We start from the raw sequence: 17,468 nt of genomic DNA, 5'->3' as shown, positions 1-17,468 counted from the left end.
TGGCTGAGCAGGGTATACTGTTTATTCCCATGTAACTCAGGTCAGGTATGGGCATATACCTCTGGCTTCGTGCTAGCATTTTTACTCTCAGGCTGTTATCCCCTAAATCTTCAATCTAATTTCTAACATCTCCAACAGACGGATGCATGCAAGCGCACACACACACACACACACCTCCTTTCTGGCCCATGTGTCTTCAGCTTACTTCGTCCTCCATGGCCTGGCTCCAGACAGGCCCCCCACAGCTTCCGCTGTTGCGCATGGGGGGGGGGGAGGAGAAAAGAAGATGGTTTAATCAAGCCTGGGCGTCTCAGTTGAGCGATTGGAGTTAGTTTGCAAGTCTCTGAATCGACAAGCAGAATGATCACATTGTAACTCGATAAGATACAACGAGGGCAAAAACATCGAACTTTCCTGCCTACGCTGGTGGTGGAAGCAGAGGCGATGAATAATTTCAGAAGAAAATTGGAGGCACTGCAGCAAAATAACCTGGCAGATCTTGGAACTCAACTGGGAGATGACTGACTGGATTGCTCTCTGGAGAGATAGCCTGGATCTGATGGGTCAAATAGCCTCATACTGTGTTATGATGAATCTACTAGCCATGTAAGCAAAAAGGTGCAAGAGTGCATTTTACAGTTTAACACCTCTTTAAAAAGCTGATTTTAAGAGAGTGAAGTTGAACCATCACCATCAGGCACCCCACATAGTGCAGTGCAGCAGTGCAGTGCAGGGTAAACACACAGTAAAGACCCCTTCACTCTGTTACAACAATGCAGCTCAGCCAGTCCCAGTAGAGATCACTAAGCTGCACCAGTGGGAAATTTTCCTTTCACCACATCAGCCGTCCTTGACTCTTTGAGTGAGGTACCAGGTAAATATATTAACTAACTCGTACTGCAGAAGGACAAGGTTCAAGTGTTGTTTCCATGCCAAACAACGTTAGATAACAGGGTGGAATGACATACCAGTTAGGCTTAGGTTGTTCAGCCACTCAAACCTGCTCCGATAACCTTTCATCCAAGAATCAATCTGGTTCTGCTTTCAAAAAATATTCAAAGACTCTGCTTCCACTGACTTTTGAGGAAGAGAGTTTCATAAACTCAAAACTCTGAAAAAAGTATTTCTCATCTCTGTCTTAAATGAGTGACCCCTTATGTTTAAACAGTGATCCCTTTCTAAATTTTCCGCAAGGTGAAACATCCTTTCCACATCCAATAGACCCCAGAGCATATCCATAAACAAGATGATTTGGTGAAAACCAGCCTCTTTCTGCCTGGTTAATCTGTGACTCTGGGATGGTGCACATGGGAAATGTTCACATTTTTGGGCTATTGTAGTGAAACCTCGAACAAAAGACATCTGAACCAAAACAGCAACACTTTTTGAATGGACAAGGCAATTAGAGGTGGAGCAACACACACTAATCAGCCATGGGTTGGCAAGTGTCTCGAGTTAGGAGTAGAGATTTCACCCCCCATCCACCAGTTTCGCTCAGGTACATATATGCACAACATACATTTCATACCACACTTGTCACTGCACAGTGATAGTCACGAGGAATGTTAGGTCTAAACCAGGGCACTTAATCACCTTGTAGCACCCTTACCATTGCCCCTATTAGCACCTTTAATTCCCTGATAAATATTCATGCGCAGGGAAGCATCACAGTAATTCCCAATCCTGTACTAACATGATGTTCCTCACTTCAACTTCCAGCAGGATGCTTACATGTTGATCAGATGCAGCACATCTTGCCAATTTTCCAGTGTCTATTTTCGGGGTGGGATGTGGCCGAGATTGGCTAATTTAGCACAGACCAATGATCAAATGTGGAACTCCATTGGCCTTTGCAGCTGCTGATTGGGTAAAATCACCAAACCATTGGAGAAACCCCAATAAAAGTCACTTTGGTCACAAAAGACCGAGATGTTCTTCTGACTGAAAATGTTAACAGGCAAAACAGACACAGGTGTGATTAAAGAGAGGAAGTCATCTCCAGGAAAGTTAACAGTCATGTTTGATTTGAGTCCTATAAAAGGTATATTATAAAACAATTGAGCATTTACTTTTAATTACACATCTTAATATGTAGGAACTGCAGTTTGCTGTTTTTTTGTTTCAATGGTCATTACTTTCTAATTTACTCCTCATTCTTTGCTCCCCATTTATTGGTCCACCATTTCTTGCAGCCAAGCTGTCAGTCTTCCTGTAGGCCTCAGACAACGACCGCAAAGGTGCAGTGACCAATGTCCTTCCCTTGTGACAATACTCCATTGTACCCCCTCACAGAAACATGGCTGAGACTGGGAATGTAGTGAAATAAGAGACTAACCTATCACTGGCATCACACACATGTTCCCCAAAATGTTCCACCACCAGCTTTCAGACATTGCAGTTAAATAATCACATTGTAGCTTCCAGAAATCTGTTTTAATGTTCTTTATTTTGTGACTTCTCTATTTAATCATGAAGCCTCTCCTCATAATTGCTGCTGTATTCATTCACTGGATCAGAATAATATTACATATTGTATGTGGCATCGAAACGTTCTTTTAAGTACTGCAGCGGGTTGGTGGGAGGGTACTTCTCAGACCCATCGCAGCACGTGACAATTGCATCATTATCCGGAAGAACAAAGAAAGCCAATGACTGTCTAGATTGGCACATCTTGTCATCTGATTGTGGCAGAAGCACACGATGTACCTGTAAAAAAACACAATCATTTACCCACATTAATGTTCTCTACTACAAGGCAGAATCAACTAGTTGCAGTCTTATCAAGAACTCTAATAAACCAGGAATGGAAAATTTCAGCTGCAAACCAAATGAAGGATGAATTGAGTTATCTCGCATCTGTTGAGCTAAAAAGCAAAGAAATTGAACAATTAGCAAATAACCCGAGTCTTTGTGCTGCTGTATTTGTCTCTCTTCAGATCTCTTTCTCGCTCATCCCACAGTTTTCTACCTCTTATATTTTACATTGTACCTGATCCCTTGTGGCATGTTGGAGCCTGATCCTGTTGACTCCCTCTTCATTTGTACAAGTTTGTAATATTTTCCATTTTAGGACCATCTTATGATTCAACTAAAAATAATAAAGTTTGAAATGATGCTTTAAATACTGACAAGTTCTTGGAAAATCTAGTTAATGTAAAAAAAAAACTAAAGGATTTCAGTTAAAATGAAATATATCGGGGTGGCATGGTGGCGCAGTGGTTACCATTGCTGCTTCATGGCGCTCAGAACCTGGGTTCGATCTCGGCCCCAGGTCACTGTTCTTGTGGAGTTTGCACATTCTCCCCGTGTCTGTGTGAGTCTCACCCCCACAACCCGGAAAGATGTGCAAGATAGGTGAATTGGCCACGCTAAAATGCCTTCAATTGGAAAAAGAAAATTGGATATTCTAATTTTTAAAAAAATGAAATATATTGAACAATTACACTCCTGTTCTCCCTTCACTCCACTCTCGCCTGTGCCATCTGCCTCAGTCTTTTGCTGAGAATTGTCTCAAAGGTCCTACAGTATATTCTGGAAGTCGATAGAAAATACTCCGAGGCCCTGACCGTAGGGCTGCTGGCGGAGAGCAAAAAGCTGCAAATGGACTTTAACCTGCTATCCACTAGGAAAGCAGTGTACCAACTCCGTCAGACACGGGGGACCTTCTACGAACACGGAGACAAGGCTGGCTGCCTATTGGCTCACCAGCTGAGAAAGCAGACAGCCACGAGGGAAATAGCGCAGGTTAAGGATATCAGAGGCAGACTGGTAACAGAACCAAAGGAGGTCAATCGGGCATTTGAGACCTTCTACCGGGGACTGTACGCCTCAGAGCCCCCCAACGGAGGCGCGGGAATGAAACAGTTCCTAGACAGACTGGAACTAACAGTGGTGGGGGAGGTCAGACAGAGGGAGCTGGAAGCACCAATAGACCTGGGAGAAATCATGGAGGGCATCAGCTCCATGCAGGCGGGGAAGGCATCGGGACCCGGCGGGTTCCCAGCGGACTTCTACAAAAGATTTGCACCAGTCCTGGCCCCACACATAAGGGACATGTTCGCGGATTCACTTGCAGGGGAGACCTTACCCCCCCCCCCCCCCCCACGCTAACACAGGCCACAATCTCATTGATACCCAAATAAGATAAAGACCTGACTGAATGTTGATCATACAGACCCATTTCAGTGCTGAACATGGATGCGAAAATACTCACAAAGGTCCTGGCCAAAAGGCTGGAAGGCTGTGTATCAGAGGTGATCGCAGAGGACCAAACCGGCTTTGTCAAGGGTAGGAAGCTCACAGCGAGCATCAGGCGGCTGCTGAATTTGATAATGACCCTTCCTGGGGAGAGAACACCAGAGGTGACCGTCTCCCTGGACGCAGAAAAGGCCTTCGATAGAGTCGGATGGAAATACCTCTTCAAGGTTGTGGTAGTATGCATTAGGGGTCATGTGGGACTGTGAAGCCTTGATGTCATTGGCTGACAGATCCCGGGTCCTGGTTGGCTGTTGATCTCTAGCTCCGCCCTGAAGGCGGAGTATAAGAACCAGGAATTCTCCCCGCGGCTCCAGTCTGTTGCTGAACTGCGGGGAACGGGTCACGCTTAATAAAGCCTCATCGACTTCACCTCTATTCGTCTCTCGGGAGTCTTTGTGCGCTACAATTTATTAAGCGTGTTTAAAGGACTATGGAGCTCAGGATCGTCCCGGAATGCCTGAGGATCAGCCCCCACGCAGTGAACTCAGCAGCAGTTTTTAAACACTGGCAGACTTGTTTCGAAGCCTACCTCCGAACGGCCCCCGGCCAGGTCACAGAAGACCAGAAACTACAAGTCCTGCACTCGAGGGTAAGCCCGGAAATTTACCCTCTCATAGAAGACGCAGAGGATTTCCAGATGGCGTTCGCAGCACTAAAGAGCATCTATGTTCGCCCAGTGAACCAGATCTACGCACGCTACCAACTTGCAACGAGACGGCAAAGTCCCGGAGAATCGCTAGACGAATTCTACGCCGCGCTGCTAATTTTGGGACGGGCCTGCAGCTGCCCGCCGGTAAACGCGATTGAACACACGGACATGTTAATTCGCGATGCGTTTGTGACTGGTGTGAACTCTCCCCAAATCCGCCAAAGACTTTTAGAAAAAGAGTCGCTAGGACTCTCAGAGGCACGGGCCCTTGCAGCCTCACTAGATGTGGCCGCGCGAAACGCCCGCGCCTACGGCCCCGACCGCGCGGCAGCCCCTTGGGCTCCGTGGACCCCCGTCGCGACAAACCCTCCCCCCCCCCCACAGGCTTGCGCGGTTCTGGCGCCAAGTCATCCCGGGGGAGCCCGCTGCTATTTCTGCGGCCAGGCGAAACACCCCCGGCAGCGCTGCCCGGCCCGCGCAGCGATTTGCAAGAGCTGCGGGAAAAAGGGCCATTTCGCGGCTGTGTGCCGGTCCCGGGGGGTCGCCGCTGTCCCCGGAGAACAAGGAGTCCTGCGCGTTCCAAACGCTCCCCAACCCCCCCCAGCGCCCCATGTGCGACCCGCGGGCGCCGCCATTTTGGGTCCCGGCCACCACGAGGGGAGGAGGGGCGCCGCCATCTTGGGACCCCCAGCCCTGCACGACGCATGGGGGTGGCCATTTTGTCCACCCCCGCCGCCATCTTGTGACCCCCCAGCCATGTGCGATGCATGGGGGCGGCCATTTTGTTCATCCCCGCTGCCATCTTGGACGGCAACAATGGACCCCAGCATCGACGGCTCCACGGGGTTCGAGGAAGACGCTGAAGCACTACGACCACGTCTGGCCTCAATGACGCTGGACCAAGCACGGCCCCGGACGCTCCAGACGACGACAACAACGGTGCTGATCAACGGACACGAGACACCATGCCTGGTCTACTCCGGGAGCACAGAAAGCTTCATCCACCCCGACACGGTAAGACGCTGTTTTTTGACCATCCGTCCCAGTGCACAAAAGATTTCTGTAGCTGCAGGATCCCACTCCGTACAGATCAAAGGCTTCTGCATAGTGACCCTAACGGTGCAAGGGAGGGAGTTTAAAAACTACAGGCTCTACGTCCTTCCCCAACTCTGCACGCCCACATTACTGGGATTAGACTTCCAGTGCAATCTGCAGAGCCTAACTTTCCAATTCGGCGGCCCAATCCCCCCACTCACTATCTGCGGCCTCGCAACCCTCAAGGTTGAGCCCCCATCCTTGTTTGCAAACCTCACCCCGGATTGCAAACCCGTCGCCACTAGGAGCAGACGGTACAGCACCCAGGACCGGACATTTATTCGGTCCGAAGTCCAGCGGCTACTGAAGGAAGGCATAATCCAGGCCAGCAATAGTCCCTGGAGAGCACAGGTGGTACTAGTAAAGACAGGGGAGAAGCAAAGGATGGTCATAGACTATAGCCAGACCAGCAACAGGTACACACAGCTAGATGCGTACCCTCTCCCCCGCATATCCGACATGGTCAATCGGATTTCCCAATATAAGGTCTTCTCCACCGTGGACCTCAGGTCCGCCTACCATCAGCTCCCCATCCGCCCAAGTGACCGCAAGTACACAGCTTTCGAGGCAGACGGGCGATTATACCACTTCCTAAGGGTCCCATTTGGCGTCACAAACGGGGTCTCGGTCTTCCAACGGGAGATGGACCGAATGATTGATCAACACGGGTTGCAGGCCACGTTCCCGTATCTCGACAACGTAACCATCTGCGGCCACGATCAGCAGGACCACGACGCCAATCTCCAAAAATTCCTCCAGACCGCTAAAGCCTTGAACCTCACATACAACGAGGACAAGTGCGTTTTTAGCACAAACCGGCTAGCCATCTTGGGATTATGTAGTGCGCAATGGGATAATAGGCCCCGACCCCGAACGTATGCGGCCCCTCATGGAATTTCCCCTCCCGCACTGCTCAAAAGCCCTAAAACGCTGCCTGGGGTTCTTTTCATACTACGCCCAGTGAGTCCCCCAGTACGCAGACAAGGCCCGCCCCCTAATACAGACCACGACCTTCCCTCTGTCGACAGAGGCTTGCCAGGCCTTCAGCCGCATCAAAGCGGATATCGCAAAGGCCACGATGCGCGCCATCGACGAGTCCCTCCCCTTCCAGGTCGAGAGCGACGCCTCCGATGTAGCTCTAGCGGCCACCCTTAACCAAGCGGGCAGACCCGTGGCCTTTTTCTCCCGAACCCTCCACGCCTCAGAAATCCGCCACTCCTCAGTGGAAAAGGAAGCCCAAGCCATAGTGGAAGCTGTGCGACATTGGAGGCATTACCTGGCCGGCAGGAGATACACTCTCCTCACTGACCAACGGTCGGTAGCTTTCATGTTCGATAATGCACAGCGGGGCAAAATTAAAAATGACAAGATCTTAAGGTGGAGGATCGAGCTCTCCACCTTCAACTATGAGATCTTGTACCGTCCCGGAAAGCTGAATGAGCCGTCCGATGCCCTATCCCGCGGCACAGGTGCCAACGCACAAATTAACCGTCTCCAAACCCTCCACGAGGACCTCTGCCACTCGGGGGTCACTCGGTTCTACCATTTTATAAAGTCCCGCAACCTCCCCTACTCCGTGGAGGAGGTCCGTACAGTCACAAGGAACTGCCACATCTGCGCAGAGTGCAAACCGCATTTTTTTCAGGCCGGATAGTGCGCACCTGATCAAGGCTTCCCGTCCCTTTGAAGGCCTCAGTCTGGATTTCAAAGGGCCCCTCCCCTCCACCGACCGCAACACATACTTCCTGAACGTGGTGGACGAGTACTCCCGTTTCCCCTTCGCCATCCCCTGCCCTGACATGACAGCGGCCACAGTCATTAAAGCCCTTAGCACCATATTCACACTGTTCGGTTGCCCCGCATATATCCATAGGGACAGGGGGTCCTCCTTCATGAGTGACGAGCTGCGCCAGTTCCTGCTCAGCAAGGGTATAGCCTCGAGCAGGACGACCAGCTACAACCCCCGGGGGAACGGGCAAGTAGAGAGGGAGAACGGCACGGTCTGGAACACCGTCCTACTGGCCCTACAGTCCAGGGATCTCCCAGTTTCACGGTGGCAGGAGGTCCTCCCGGACGCCCTCCACTCCATCCGGTCGCTACTGTGTACCACCACTAACCAAACGCCCCATGAGCGCCTCCTTGTCTTCCCCAGGAAGTCCTCCTCTGGAACGTTGCTGCCGACCTGGCTGGCGGCCCCAGGACCCATCTTGCTCCGGAACATGTGTGGGCGCACAAGTCGGACCCGTTGGTCGAGAGGGTTCACCTCCTCCACGCGAACCCGCAGTACGCCTACATGGAGTACCCCGACGGCCGACAGGACATGGTCTCCCTGCGAGATCTGGCGCCCGCCGGCAACACACACACCCCCTCGACACCAATCACCCCCTCCCTGCCACCGGCGCACCCCGCGACAGCCCCCTTCCCGGGAGGATCGGTCCTCCTCCCAGGTCCGACCAGAAGTGAAGCTGAAGCAGAAACCGTAAAGTTCCCGGAGTCAACAACACTGGAACAAGCACCACCACCACCGGGGCTGAGGCGATCGACAAGGACGACCAGACCGTCCGCCCGAGTGGTGACATCGGTATAACACTAGAATGTTGTGGACTTTAACGAGAATGTTTTTTTTTTCCTTTTCCCTCTTACGAATACTGTAAATAGTTCAAAACAAAAAAAACCCTGTACATAGCCCAGTGTAGGGCACTGTAATGACATGCAAAAGTTTTTTTCCTCCCAGGACCAGCCTTGTAAACCCCTACCACCATGCGAAGCACCACCCCGCCGGGTTCATTTTTAACAAGGGGTGAATGTGGTAGCATGCATTAGGGGTCATGTGGGACTGTGAAGCCGTATGTAATTGGCTGACAGATCCCGGGTCCTGGTTGGCTGTTGATCTCTAGCTCCGCCCTGAAGGCGGAGTATAAGAACCAGGAATTCTCCCCGCGGCTCCAGTCTGTTGCTGAACTGCGGGGAACGAGTCACGCTTAATAAAGCCTCATCGACTTCACCTCTATTCGTCTCTCGGGAGTCTTTGTGCGCTACAAAGGTACTGGAACGGTTTGAGCTAGGAGCAGGATTCATCACCTGGGTGCGGCTCCTGAACAACACTCCCAACGCAAGTGTCCGAACTAACACCACCAGCTCTGAATACGTCCAGCTACAGAAAGGAACAAGACAGGGCTGCCCCTTGTCCCCATTCTTGTTCGCGCTAGCGATCAAACCCCTGGCGATAGCTCTACGAGACGCAAAAAGCTGGAAGGGAATCCGGAGAGGAGACAGAGAGCAGAGTTTCTCTCTATGCAGATGACCTGCTCCTCTATGTCTCGAAGCCACAGGAGGGATGGAAGGCAATACTGCAAATACTGAAAGAGTTTGGAACCTTCTCGGGCTACAAACTTAGCCTGGGCAAAAGTGAGGCATTCTCAGTGAACCCAAAAGGGGGAGGGACAGAGCTGAAGGGGCTCCCATTTAAAACGGCCCAGAACAGGTTCCGTTACCTGGGGATCCAAATAGCCAGAGACTGGACACAGACCCACAAGTGGAACCTGACCAGCCTGGTGGAGGAAGAAAGAAAAGACCTTCAACGGTGGGGCTCACTCCCACTCTCCCTGGCGGGGAGAGAGCAGACGATCAAGATGAACGTACTGCCAAGGTTCCTCCTCCTGTTTAGATCCATCCCGATCTTCATCCCCAAGACCTTTTTCCAAAACATTGACGGTCTAATCATGGCATTTGTGTGTGGGGGGGGGGGATAAGAACCCGAGTATTCCCAAACCGACCTGCAAAGAGGAAAACTCAAAGGGGGCTTGGCTTTACCGAACCTACAATACTACCACTGGGCAGCAACGGGAGAAAGAGTGAGGGGATGGGTACAAGAACCCGACACAGATTGGGTACAAATGGAGGAGGCATCCTACAAAAGAATGGCCTTCCGGGCCCTGGCTACAGCAGCACTCCCATCCCCCTCAACAAGATACACAACAAGCCCAGTGGTAGCGGCCACGCTGAAAACGTGGACCCAGTTGAGATAGCACTTTGGGATAACCAAAATGTCAGAAATGGCCGCCATCTGTGGCAATCACAGATTCCCCCCTGCCATGCTAGATACCACCTTCAAAGGATGGAGGCGGGACCGGGACACATTGACGGTCGGGGACTTCTATGTAGGGCGCAGACTGGCGACACTGGACGAACTGACGAGGAAGTGGAAACTAGCAGAAGGACAGGAATTGAGACACCTCCAAATAAAATACTTCCTCCGCAAAGAGACAGTTCGGCACCCCAGGGCCCCAGAAAACACACTACAAGAGGACCTGATATGCACAAGCAGCGAGAAGGGGTATGTTATGGGCGAGGCGTTTTCAGAACCCCAAAATGTATCATGGAGTTCAACCAACCTCTCCCCATAATGGATTTGCTGCTTTTCCTAGCACACGGCTTTTTTCCCTAGGTGTGGGATTACAATTATGGACACGTGGGTTTTTAAACACAAAATACTGTTTATTCCATGAACTCAACTTACCATCTTAAATAATCATTGGATCTCTTAACACCCCTTACTTCAAAGATAACTCATAAAATATTGCAACAGTAAATAACTCCTTCAAATGTTCCTTCAAACTTCCAAGAGACTTAACACCTTTAAACAGTATCACATCAAGTTAAAGGATATATATATTTTCTGTAGAATGGCAGAGATGTATTAGCTTGGTTGACTTCAGCTCCAGCACCTTGCTGTCTTCCTGCAGTTCTCTGGAAACACACAGACACACACAGACTGCTTTTTCCAACTGCAAAACTAAACTGCAAAATGGCTGACCTGACCTCAGCTCCACCCACTCTCTGACATCACTGTTTTCTTAGGGTACATTGGTACATTGCTTAAACATCCATGTCTTAAAGGTACCCTCACATGACACCTCCCCCCTAGAAAAAATAAATAAACCATCAACTTCAAGATGGTTTCATTTTTCACTTTTGCACCATCCACTAAGAAATGTACACAGTAAATATACCTGCAAACAGGTATAATAATATAGTAAATTTTTCTTTGTTCTTCCTCCAACCGAAATCCTTCTCGATTGACAGTCTCTTTGAACAAAGTCTCTGCATGATCCATCCATTCCTTTACTCCTCGGCATTTCTCTTTAGAATCAGATACTTTAGTTCAATCTGACCACCGAGTCCCTTGTAATTCTCCAATACAGGAACATTGGTTACCAGAGCTTTCAGGCAGTCAAATGCCTGTTGAAAGTCTGCTGTCCATTGAACTTTTTTACCTTTCTTCAGCAATTCCATCAGTGGAGTAATCACGTCACAACACTTTTGCACAGCTATTCGTTCAAATCCACTCATGCTAAGAAATCGCATTATTTCCCTTTATCTTGAGGATAACGGAAACTCCGCAAGGAAAGTGATTTGGGCTTCTCCAAATTCACTTTTGGCTAGGTTCATCACCAAACCCGCCTCCTGAAGTTGATCGGAGAACTCCATACGATGTTTTAAATGCTCTTTCCATGTCTGGAAGTTGGAAATAAAAGCAGATTGTCCCACTTTCTCAATGCAATCCTTCAAACGTGGGATAGGTTAAGAGTCCGTTCTTGTAACTGTATTCACTTTTCGATAGTCCACACACAAACGTTGGGTACCGTCTGGTTTAGGTACCATCACTATGGGTGATCTCCATTGGCTGCAACCCACTTCAATTATGCCATTCTTAAGCATACTCTCAATCTCTCTGTTAACCTGTGCCAATTTTAAAGGATTAAGTCTATATGGATGTTGTTTGAGAGGAACAGCATTTCCCACATCTACATCCATTTTAGTACTTCCCAATATATCTCTACAAACTTGCCCATGTGATATCAATAACTCTTTCAGGTCAGTTATTTTTTCCTCTGGAAGGTAACTTAACAATTCATCCCAATTTTTAAGAACATCCTCATTTTCCAATTTAATTTGAGGTATGTCAAATTCACAGTCATCTGGATTTGGTTTGTCACTTTGAGTGAGAATCATTAAAACCTCCTTTTTCTCTCCTTCCCTTTCAAAGTACCTTTTAAGCATATTCACATGACACACTCGGTGAGTCTTCCTTCTATCTGGTGTTTTTACCACATAATTCACCTCACTTAATTTCCTTTCAATCTGATACGGTCCACAAAACCTAGCTTTTGAAGACTCCCCTACCACTGGTAACAACACTAAAACTTTATCCCCACTGGCAAAACTACGAACTTTGGATTTCTTGTCCGCTACCCGTTTCATCACATTTTGTGCAACTTTCAAATGTTGTCTAGCCAATTCACCTGCTCTATTTAATCGTTCCCTAAAATTTGACACGTAATCCAATAGTGTAATTTCCGATTTCTCACCCACCAATTTTTCCTTAACCAATTTAATTGGTCCTCTTACCTCATGACCACAAATTAGTTCAAAAGGACTAAATTTGGTAGACTCATTAGGTGCATCCCTAATTGCAAACAATGCGAATGGGATTCCTTTATCCCAATCCTCTGGATAATTTTGATAATACGCCCTCAACATTGTCTTTAATGTCTGATTCCACCTTTCTAATGCTCCCTGCAATTCTGAATAGTACTCAGTTGTTTTAAATTGTTTTATTCCTAAGCTATCCATAACTTCTTTGAATAACTTTGAAGTAAAATTCGATCCTTAATCCGATTGAATTTCTGTGGGTAGTCCATATCTAGTAAAGAATTTAAGTAACTCCTCCACAATCCTTTTAGCTGTAATATTACGTACTGGAATGGCCTCTGGAAACGTAGTAGACACATCCATTACAGTCAAAAGATATTGATTCCCACTTTTTGTTTTAGGAAGCGGTCCTACACAATCAATTAGGACCCTTGTAAAAGGTTCCTCAAATGCTGGAATGGGTATTAAGGGCACTGGTTTTATCACTGCTTGAGGTTTCCCTATCACTTGACATGTGTGACATGATTGACAAAATTTAACTACATCTTTTTGTAATCCAGGCCAATAAAAATGTTTCTGGATTTTAGCTTGAGTTTTCCTTATTCCCAAATGACCTCCCACTGGTACCTCATGTGCAACTCGCAACACCTCCTTTCTATACCCTGCCAGCAATACTACTTGATGAACTTCTGCCCACTTTTCATCCGCCTGCATATGTACAGGTCTCCATTTTCTCATCAAGACATAATTTTTACGGTAATAACACTCTGGTATACTCTTAGATTCCTCTTCCGTCTATGCTTTCTGATATATCCGTTTTATTTCTACATCTTTCTGTTGTAACTCCGCCAATTTTCCTGAACTAAAAATACCCGCCTCATCCTCCACCTGTTCTTGTTCTTTTTCAACCATCTGATCAAAAATCGTTTCTGATAATTGCACTTGAACTTCATCTTCACTCTTTGATTTCTCCTCTTGTCTTAACCTGTGACTTTGCGACCTTGTTACTACACAATCCGGAAAAATCCCAGGATATTCGTCCTTCAACACTTCAGTTGTCTGATTTTCCACTGGCTTATTAACCACAGTAGGCATCACTCCCACCTGTGATCCAGCTATATCATTACCCAAGATAAACTGTATTCCTGGACAAGATAGTTTGTCTATTACCCCTACTACCACTTCACCACTCTTCACTGGACTTTCCAACCTTACCTTATATAATGGAACGCTCCTCCTCTCACCCTGAATTCCACATAGCACCACCTTTTCTGGCAATATTCTTCCCAAACTTCATAATTCCTCATCTCTTACCATTAAAGATTGACTAGTCCCTGTATCTCTTAAAATTGTGACTTCTTTACCTGCTCCTCCTGATATACATGAGTAAACTTTACCCACACAAGTAAATTCTTTAAAGACATCTGGCACCTTCTTAACAATTACTTCTTGAACAGGCTGTACAATCGTTTGCACCTCCTTCACTTCACTTGGGCTTTCCTTTACCACTCTCACAAACCCCACTGTCTTATCCTGTTTTACCACATCAGCCTTCCCAGTGCTTTTCTTCAACTTCCAACACTGTGACTTTACATGGCCTAGTTTATTACAGTGAAAACATCTGAAACTTTTCATTTCTTTTCCACCCTCCTGGATTTCTTTTTAAATCTGAGATACATTCTCTTTATTGTCTCCCATCAGATCACTTTTACCTTTACCACTTGAGTATTTCTCATGTCCCCAGTTTCTATCCCTCACTGGCTGAAACTGATGTTGGAAACCAATCTTTGATTTATGAACTAATTCATAATCAACTGCCATTTCCGCTGCTAATTTCGCAGTTTTAACCCTCTGTTCTTCCACATGAGTTCTCACTACATCAGGAATTGAATTTTTAAACTCCTCCAAAAGTATAATTTCTCTGAGAGCTTCATACATTTGGTCTATTTTCAAAGCCCTTATCCACCTATCAAAATTACTCTGTTTGAGCCTTTCAAACTCCATGTATGTTTGACCAAATTCTTTCCTTAAATTTCTAAACCTTTGTCTATAAGCTTCAGGCACTAGCTCATCTGCACTTAAGATGGATTTCTTCACCTCCTCATACGTTCCAGATACCTCCTCCGGTAGTGATGCAAACACTTCACTCGCTCTACCTACCAGCTTTGTTTGAATCAGTAACACCCACATGTCCTGTGGCCATTTCAGTTGTTTAGCTACCTTCTCAAATGAAATGAAAAAGGCTTCCACTTCCTTCTCGTCAAACCTTGGCAATGCTTGGACATATTTAAATAGATTCCCACCAAGCCTTCGACTATGACGTTCTTTCTCACTGTCTTCATCACTATCATCCAACTGTACATTTCCCTTTACGTCTGCCAATTTTAACTGATTGTCATGTTTCTTGGCCATTTTCTGAAGTTCAAACTCCCTCTCTTTATCTTTTTCCCTGATCTGTATCTCCCTTTCTTTTTCTTTTTGTTCTGCTAGGGCTATTCTTTCTTTTCTCCTTTCTTCTCTCTCCTTTTCTTTTTCCTCTCTCTCTCTTTCTCTTTCTTTTTCCTCTCTCTCTCTTTCTCTTTCTTTTTCCTCTTTCTCACTCTCGTATGCCAGCCACTTTAATTCTTTCTGATGTTCCATTTGTTTACTTTTCAACTGAATTTTTGCCATTTCCAATGAGTCAAACTCTATCTCAGGCAACTTTAAATGCTTAACCACCGCCATAATTACCTCATCTTTTCGCATTTTATCAGGTAATGTTAACTGCAATGTTCTTGCCAAATCTAACAGTCTGCTTTTCGTTTCTGTCCATTCTCCACCCCCAAAAACGTCTGAGCCTCTGAAAGAACCATTGTTCACAACACTCTCCCCACTTAAACTAAAATACCACACCAGAAAAGCAACAATCCTTCACTGCCTTTACGTTCACGAAAGCCAATCCAATAGATAGACTTTTATCCCCCTCAAGCCCCCAATTGTTATGGGCGAGGCTTTTTCATTACCCCAAAATGTATCATGGAGTTCAACCAACCTCTCCCTTTAATGGATTTGTTGCTTTTCCTAGCACACGGCTTTTTCCCTAGGTGTGGAATTACAATTATGGACTCGTGGGTTTTTAAACACAAAATTTTTTCATGAACTCAACTTGACATCTGAAATAAACATTGGATCTCTTAACACCCCTTACTTCAAAGATAACTCAGAAAATATTGCAACAGTAAATAACTCCTTCAAATGTTCCTTCAAACTTCCAAGAGACTTAACACCTTTAAACAGTATCACATCAAGTTAAAGGATATATATATTTTCTGTAGAATGGCAGAGATATATTAGCTTGGTTGACTTCAGCTCCAGCACCTTGCTGTCTTCCTGCAGTTCTCTGGAAACACACACAAACTGCTTTGTCCAACTGCAAAACTAAACTGCAAAATGGCTGACCTAACCTCAGCTCCACCCACTCTCTGACATCACTGTTTTCTTAAAGGTACATTGCTTAAACATCCATGTCTTAAAGGTAACCTCACATGACAGGGGGCTATGTGGGAAAATATACGGACAGCTACTAGACAGAGCTCGAACAACATTGGAGGAGATGAGTCAGAAATGGGAGTACGAACTGGGGACAGAGGTAGGATGGGGACTCTGGAGTGAAGCACTGAGCAGGGTGAACTCCAGCTCCTCTTATGCAAGGTTAAGCCTAATGCAGCTCAAAGTGGTGCACAGAGCGCAGCTGACCAGAACCTGAATGAGCAGGTTCTTCCCGGAGGTGGAGGATAAATGTGAGCGGTGCCAGAGGGGCCCGGCCAACCAAACCCACATGTTTTGGGCTTGCCCCAAGCATGCTGGGTTCTGGACAGCCTTCTCCAAGGCAATGTCCAAGGATGTGGGGGTGAGGGTGAAGTCATGCCCAATAGTGGCAATCTTCGGGGTATTGGAGCAGCCAGAGCTGCACATGGGGAAGAGGGCCAACGCCCTTGCTTTCGCTTCCCTAATCGCACACCGGAGAATCCTGCTCGGCTGGCGATCGGCAGCACCACCCACAGCTGCAGACTGACTCGCTGACCTCTCGGAATTTCTCCACCTGGAGAAGATTAAGTACGCCACCTGAAGGTCAGAGGAAGGCTTCCTGGATACTTAGGGGCAGTTCATCGGCCTGTTCCAAAACCTGTTCGAGGCCAGCAGCGAGGAGTAAGCTAAGGAGGAAAAAAAAAGATAGATGGGGAATCAAAGGGCTGCGCAACCTGAGGGGGTGGGGGGGGGGGGGGGTGTGGTGGAAGGAAGGTAGGGAAACCACAAGAGAAGAGGTAGGGTGCTGGTGTACCATTAATCCACTGCTAGACGATGAGAGCGAGAGAACATAGGCTTTATTACACAAGAACTTGCCTGCCTGAGATTGCTGTAATAACTGAGCGCCGCCATACCATCCGGGGGGCTGAGCCAGAAGTGGAGCCCACCAGGGTTCCAGTACACTACATGGAAAAGGGATCATATTACAGTACGCTACAGACAATTTATTCTGGTGAATACATTCATCACATTCACCCCCTGTTAAAAAAAATGAAGTGGGTTCATCAAATGTTCAGTCTGTCTGGAGGCCGGACTGTTCTATTGGACCTCCTCAGCCCTGGCGGTGTGGCGGATGCTGCCGATGTAGTCGTTGACTCCAGGAGCGTGTCGTCTGGAGCTTTGGTCCGGCGTGTCGGCGACGGTTGAGGAGTGGGGGTAGGCAGGGGGGAGGTGGTTGGCGGCAGGGGGGTGGTGGATAGTGGTAAGGGGGAGGTGGATGGTGGCAGCGTAGGCTCGGGACAGTACAGAAGCCCCGGGGGGGGGCGGAAAGAGTTGACGGGGTGGCGGTAGATGGGAGGTGGGGGGCAAGCGTTGGCATGGGATCCAGCAGGTGCCAGGTCCCGGAGGGAGACCGTATCTTGCTGTCCATCTTGGTGCGCAACGTAGGCATATTGGGGGTTGGCGTGCAGCAGCTGGACCCTCTCGACCAGGGGTTCGGTCTTATGGCTCCTCGTATGCTTCCGGT

General features: G+C 47.7%; 1 protein-coding gene across 5 annotated transcripts in view; it reads right to left on the bottom strand.

Moving 5' to 3' along the window:
- Positions 1-2,427: 2,427 nt before the first annotated feature.
- LOC140384409 (uncharacterized) overlaps positions 2,428-17,468 on the bottom strand; it is a 149,325-nt gene continuing 134,284 nt past the window's right edge. For all 5 annotated transcript variants that reach the window (XM_072466085.1, XM_072466086.1, XM_072466087.1 and 2 more), the window contains one exon: positions 2,428-2,706. In XM_072466085.1, the coding sequence (XP_072322186.1) occupies positions 2,524-2,706 (183 nt within the window). In that variant the 3' untranslated portion in view covers positions 2,428-2,523. The remainder of the gene's footprint in view (positions 2,707-17,468) is intronic.

This window comes from Scyliorhinus torazame, chromosome 10, assembly GCF_047496885.1.
Source record: "Scyliorhinus torazame isolate Kashiwa2021f chromosome 10, sScyTor2.1, whole genome shotgun sequence".
Taxonomy (NCBI): Eukaryota; Metazoa; Chordata; class Chondrichthyes; order Carcharhiniformes; family Scyliorhinidae; genus Scyliorhinus; species Scyliorhinus torazame.
The sequence above is the reverse complement of the archived record's forward strand: the minus strand, read 5'-3'. Positions and strand labels throughout refer to the sequence as shown.